The sequence below is a fragment of the Peromyscus californicus genome, unplaced genomic scaffold (genome assembly GCF_007827085.1).
Source record: "Peromyscus californicus insignis strain IS unplaced genomic scaffold, ASM782708v3 Scaffold_7__1_contigs__length_154581171, whole genome shotgun sequence".
NCBI classification, from domain to species: Eukaryota; Metazoa; Chordata; class Mammalia; order Rodentia; family Cricetidae; genus Peromyscus; species Peromyscus californicus.
In genome coordinates, this window is record NW_026294595.1 from 65,600,494 (window position 1) to 65,607,692 (window position 7,199).

The 7,199-nt window shown below is 37.0% G+C and overlaps 1 protein-coding gene across 1 annotated transcript; it reads right to left on the reverse strand.

The window, feature by feature from the left end:
- Window positions 1-1,696: 1,696 nt before the first annotated feature.
- LOC128101660 (olfactory receptor 4A5-like) lies at window positions 1,697-2,641 on the reverse strand. The gene has a single exon (XM_052724962.1). The coding sequence runs from the start codon at window positions 2,639-2,641 to the stop codon at window positions 1,697-1,699; it is 945 nt and encodes a 314-aa protein (XP_052580922.1).
- Between the last annotated feature and the right edge of the window lie 4,558 nt (window positions 2,642-7,199).

Below are 7,199 nucleotides of genomic sequence, written 5' to 3' on the forward strand. Positions count from 1 at the left end.
CTCCACTGCTGGTGGGAATGCAAGCTTATACAATCACTTTGGAAATCAATATGGTGCTCTCTTAGAAAATGGGGAATCAATCTCCCCCAAGATCCAGCTCTACCACTCTTGGGCATATACCCAAGGAATGCCCAATCATACCACAAGAGCACTTGCTCAGCTATGTTCATATCAGCATTGTTTGTAATACCCAGAATCTGGAAACAACTAGATGCCCTTCAACTGAAGAATGGATAAATAAAATGTGGTACATATATACAATGGAATACTACTCAGCAGAGAAAAACAATGACATCATGAGGTTTGCAGGCAAATGGATGAATCTAGAAAAAATCATCCTGAGTGAGGTAACCCAGACTCAAAAAGACAAACATGGTATGTACTCACTCATAGGAGGATACTAAATGTTGGACAAGGATGACTGGACTGCTACTCACATCACCAGGGAGGCTACCTCGAAAACAAGACCCCAAGAAAGACACGGGGATCGCCCAATGACGGAGAAATGGATGATATCTACATGAACAGCCTGTATGTGAGTGGGGGTAATGAAGGGCAAGGGTCAAGCGAAAGAGAGCTTGGGGGAGCCGGAGATCCTAGCTGGATCAAGAACAGAGAGGGAGAAAAAGGTATAGGAGACCATTGTAAACAAAGACCACATGAGAATAGGAAGAAGCAAAGTGCTAGAGAGGCCCACAGAAATCCACAAAGATGCCCCCACAATAGACTGCTGGCAATGGTCGAGAGACAGCCCGAACTGACCTACTCTGTTGATAGGACAGCCAAACACCCTAATTGTCGTGCTAGAAACCCCATTCAATGATTGAGGGAACTGGATGCAGAGATCCATGGCCAGGCCCCAGGTGGAGCTCTGGGAGTCCAATTGGCAAGAAAGAGGAGGGTCAATATGAGCGAGAATTGTTGAGACCAAAGTTGGATAAAGCTCAGGGACAAATAGCCAAAGAATGGAAACACATGAACTAAGAACCAATGGCTGAGGGGCCCCCAACTGGATCAGGCCCTCTGAATAGGTGAGACAGTTGATTGGCTTGATCTGTTTGGGAGGCATCCAGGCAGTGGGACCAGGTCCTGTGCTCATTGCATGAGTTGGCTGTTTGTAACCTGGGGCTTATGCAGGGACGCTTGGCTCAGCCTGGGAGGAGGAGACGGGACTTTCCTGGACTGAGTCTACCAGGTTGATCTCAATCCTCAGGGGACTCTTTGCCCTGGAGGTGATGGGAATGGGATGTGGGCTGGGGGGAAGAAGAGGGGCAGGAGAACAAGGGAATCCATGGTTGATATGTAGAATTAAATTATATTGTAAAATAAAATTTAAAAAATAAATAAATAAATAAGGGAAAATCTTAAAATCTTATCATAGAAAAAAAAAGTATTCAGTTCACAGTATAGCCAAAAAAATCAATAAAATTATAAGAGAAGTACACTTTATTGAAAATTAGACAAAAAATATTATGGAAGATAACAAAAGTGTAGTGCCCAATAAACATGAAGATATGATTAACTTCAGTATCAATAAAGAAAACTAGAATCATGGTGACTACCAGTCCTGTACCCACTGCATTGCCAAAAATACCTAGGTTCTCACAATGACAAGTACTGGTACAAATGTAGAACATTGAAACTCATACTGCTAAACCTGATTGCTGAATGTTTCTTTACCATTAGTAAAGCATGTTCAGTGAGGAGAAATTCTTACTATGTCTGTGGTGAACATGTTACTCCACAGCTTTGCCATGGCATTTTTAATCTCAAGGTTTCTCAGAGTATATATTAAAGGATTCAACATGGGAGTTAAAATTGTATAAAATACAGTAATATATTTATCAATAGGAAAGTTGGAGACAGGTCTAACATACATGAAAATGCAGGGAACAAAGAAGAGGACAACCACCATGACATGGGAGCTGCAGGTGGACAGGGCTTTACGTCTCACTTCCTGACTGTGAGTCTTAAGAGAGTTTAGAATGATTCCATAGGAGCCAAGAAGAAGGATAAAGACCACTACAGACATTGCTCCATTATTGCCAATAACAGTGAGGCCAAGGAAGTAGGTGTCAGTGCATGCAAGGCCTAATAATGGGTACATATCACAGATAAAGTGATCAATGACATTGGGTCCACAAAAAGGAATTATATAAACAGAGATAACTTGAAGCAGAGCATGAGCAAGTCCTCCAGCCCAGGATGCCAAAAGCAAGAGAATGCAAACTTGTCGATTCATGATGGTCAAATAGTGCAGTGGCTTACAGATGGCCACATAGTGATCATAGGCCATCACCACCAAAATGAAGACTTCAGAACCACCAAATAAGTGCTCCACAAAAAGCTGAACCAGACAAGCTGTGAAGGAGATGGTCTTTTTTTCCCAAAATAAGTCTGTAAGCAACTTGGGCAAGATGACAGTAGAATAAACAGCATCCACGAGTGACAGAAAGGCAAGAAAGAAGTACATTGGAGAGTCCAAGGAAGGGCTGGCAATCACTGTCCCCACAATGAGCAGGTTGTCCACCATTGTCACAATGTAGATGAGTAAAAACATGACAAACAATGCTTTTTGACCAGCAGGATCCTGAGTGAGACCCAGAAGGACAAACTCTGTAACATTGTTTTTCTCTCCCATTTATTCTTTTATCAGGCTTGTTTCAGAGATAACATCTCAGAGAACAGGACCCGACATAAATTGTGACCAAACCCATATTTCCATTCTGCCAGAAGCCTGTCTTCATCAACATCTTCTACATTGGTGAACCTCAGTAGTTCTTCGGTGACCACCTGTTGTGTTCCTCTTGGGGATTTTCAATAGTTCTGTTCTAATAATTTTGTGGATATTAGCATTTCTCTCAAAAATCTCAGCTTATTTATATACAGAATAGCAGACAAAGGTGTCTTTCTCATTCATACATTTAAAAGTGATTATTTAAAACACATTATATCACAAAACACTGAAGAATTATTAACTCCGTTTAAGAATCCTGTGAAGGAGTAATGTTAATAAACCCTAAGACTAGTATACTTAGAGTATACTAGTATACATAGAGTGTTGACTATTGATATCTTAGGAGAAAATGTCACGATATGATCTGTGCAGCATCCAAAATAAGACTGGCCCTAGGGCACCCTCTCAATAATTTACATTTTAACTATTATATATTTCAAATACTGTAAATTTCAAAAGACTTCTATTCTTTAAATATCTTTTATTCAGTCTCAAAAGACTTCCTTTGAATTGTATCAAATAGCTCTAGCACTATTTTTCACAGCACCATCTGTAGCAATTCCTTTATCTGATTCTGATTGTCAGGATTCTCGGGAGGTACATTGGTGTCCATTTAATCACTGGCTTTCACATTTATTAAACACATTTAAGTGAATCGTAACTGCCGCCACATGCTTTAACCTGAAATGAACTAACCCACAGTTGTCACTGACTGCTGCAGCACTAAGTGAAGCTTTGTTTTCAGAACTCCTGTGATAAACTGGGTGATGAAACAGGAGCAATAGAAACTGGAAGACGGACAATGATGCTTCCTAGGTCCTGAGGTGCTCAAGTAGAAATTCAATCCGGATCTCCAAATACAGAATGCTCACAGAAACATTCTAACTAGTGTGGGAGGGCACGGCTATAGATCGTTTTCTAAACAAGTTAGAACATGACTCAATTTACACATTGTAAGTTAAAGAGATTAGAAAACATGATTTAAGAGTTTTTCCAGCCTCATAGTCTACTGTACGATTAGTATGATTAGTTCAAAACTATATTTTTTTCCTGATGCTATCATAGTTGTCTTGTATAATCAATCTCTAAGCTTATACTCACTTATTTAATAATAACAATCAGGAGGAAATGGGATGTGATCATGACACTAAATAATGACTCTTTTGTATTCATAATGTACCATAAAATAACCTCAAACACACTTTTAAAGAGAGAGAGTAGCACAGTGGTGAATTCTGCGGACTCTGGGTCATGTGTTTGTGTTACAGTGTCAAGATCACTCACTTACTACCTATATTATCTTACTACCGGGAGCTCCACTATCTGCATCCTAGGGTGCTTTGTTTAGTTTTGAGTTTTCTTCAAGCTCTCCTCACTATTTATGACATCTAAATGAATGTTAGCTATCAGTAGTGCTGTGCTTTGTGTTTCTTTTAGGACATAGGTAAAAAAGTAGTTTAGGGATTTGGTGCTCTATTACAGTTAAGTGTCCACAACCATTACCTGTGAAGGATTATGTTTCAACTGGAAACAAGCAAGGAGAAACTCATCTACATGGCTTAATAGTAGTTAAGGGCATGTGCAAAATCTTCACTTCCTTCAGATGTCAGCTGTGATGAACCTTCTATGTAATTCAGACACATTTTGGCTGTAACCTGATGTAGAAGATCTACAGTTGCCATACTTGAAGCTTCAGACTGATGAAGGCACACATTTCGTACAGCATAAGAATAGAAAATATCCAGTTGCCATGCAGAGGTGGCACACACCTTTAATCCCAACACTCAGGAGAGGGAGGCAGGCTGATCTCCATGAGTTCGAGGCCAGCCTTGTCTACAGAGCTAGTTCCAGGAAAGCTAGGGCTATTACACAGAGAAAACTTGTCTCAAAAAAGAAAAAAAGGATAAACATCCAGTCCTATCATTTTCACACCTATTTTCTGTGTGTTTTAGCACCTTTCAAACTTTAACCAGCATTGGGTTCCTCCAGAACAAATTTTCTAGAAACCAATATAGTTATTACATAACAAAGTGAGAACAGAGTTCTTCAGCCATCTTATATTAACGCTCATGTAAACTAGACTATAGATTATTAAAGATTTGATTACAAAAAAATTAGAGAATACAAATGCTTTAAATATAAATTTCTGTTCATTACTTTCAGAAAAAAAAGTAGTAATTGAACCAGGCATTAATTGCTTTTTTGAAAGAGAATTTTATAATTCTAGAACTTTTTCAACCATAAAGAAGAATGAAGCTATGTCACTTACAGGAAAATGATGTAACAAAAATGAATATAATGAGGAAATTAAGTCCATTTCTGAAACATTAATGTGGCATTGTTTTTTATTTGTTGATCCCAATTTTTGTAGAAATGTCAAATTGTATGTGTATAGATAATATGAAGGTAAATTGAAGCTCTCTGAATAAAGGATATAAATAAGAGGCAGAGAGTGAAAGGAATGCAAGTTGATGGTTATGGAGGAAATAGGCTCAAAGTGCATTATATACTTACTAGAAAAGTGATCTTATGAGAGTCACCACAATAAAATTTAAATTTTTTAATTTTTAATTAAAATACTTTTCAATACCAATATAACAAACCTAATTGGATGAGTTACTTCACTATGGATTACTCTTTACATACATACTATCATATTGAATAATTTTAGCTACATATAAAAGCACACATCTAAATGACAGATGTATGTGTGCTTTGTATGTAGCTAAAAGAGAAAGAGTAGGGAGTAGCTACTTGGACATTTGTTTCCCCACATGGTAAGCACTAGGAATGATATGCAATTCTAAATATCTTCATTTAAATGTATATAAAAATAATTACACATCTTTGTTAATACATCCACATAATAGGTGCAATAAACTAAAATAATAAATCCATTGCTGATTTTGAATACATACAATGTATTCACTATTTAGCTGGTAAAATAGAAAATAAATCAAATCAGTCTATATTAAAAAATACATTGTATATTATGATTACATATGGTTTTGTGTGATTTTATTTAATATTCCCAATTTATATATTTCCTATGGGAATGCATGACCTTTAAGACATTAGGAAAGGAATATTTAAGTTATGTGTTTTGTTGCTAGCATTATAAACATACACCTTAGGTCTAATTTTTGTTCTGGAAAATGCAGTATCTTTTACTGTATTGATTACAAATTCTTCACACAGTTGTGTGCCTTTGAGAAAACATCTTAACTTATAGCTGTTCAGTAAACACAGAAAGATTATCAAGTGACTGCACCCAGTACATTTTCACAAGACTTCCCTTTATCTCAGTCTTTTTGGGAGGTGTAAGTGTATCCAAGTGAATATATAAATCAAGAAGCATTTAAATACAACATCAACACTTACTGTAAAAGACAGTTGGATAGTCTCATCCTCAGGGAAAATACCTTCAGGAAAAAAATAACAAAAATCTGTGTTTATTCAAGTATGTAAACAGTTAATAGAATAAAGGGAAATTATTTGCTCAACTTCAGTATTTGCTGATGAAAAATTTTGACCTCTGAACTAATTATGAGACTATTTCCATTTTCAGTCCACTGAAGTGAGGCACTCCGAGGAGGCCTTGCTTTCAGAAGATATGATAGGATTTATATCCCTCATAAATATAGTAGTACCTAACAATACAGAGGGAATGATTTAAATCTTTAAAACACTGATGATGAAGTATTTCAATGACTGAAAGAAATCTTTTATCTTCAAAGATCTTGAAATAGAATCTCACTAAGACCCCTTTCTTCCTGTTTAGAAACACGTCCTTATATGTAGAAGGTCCAGGAAAATTGAAACATTCCACAAATTTTCATATTCAAAGATAAATGCTGTAAGAAAAACATAATATAACAAGGACTAACTATCAAATGAAAGTATACTCCAGCTTGGCAATCTCTGAGTTTTCAAAGGCCTCTAGATCATTTAATTAGAAAAATAGTTCTTCCATTTATATTAACTGTGTGAGCACATCTATTTTAGTAGATAAGCTAATTAGACTATTTGGAACAAATTCAAATGAAGCAATGTCCCTTGAACAGGCTTCTTCACTCTGTAATCCCTGGAGATAAGAGCCTCAGATCTTGCCAACAATGAGACCTGACTCCCAAGACCATTTGGAAAACCTATAATGTGAAAAGGAAATTTCCAAAATATAATGTATAGGAACTATGAGTTGCACATCATGATGTATTTGCATAAGGCAAGTAATGGTTAAACCAGCATGAAATAGCAACAGCCTTGGTCCCTGCAATTAAGGACACCACAACAAAGCACAGTCTCAATCAGTCCAAAAAGCCATGAGCTACAGAGGCTGAGAGCTGGGCCTTCTGCATCCCTTAGAGCTGAAAATTGGTGTTTTAGCTTTCAGGGAAACAAAGCTTTTGATTAAGGCTTGGATCTGTATGAGATGGAACCAGTGATCCTCATTCTTTTTATC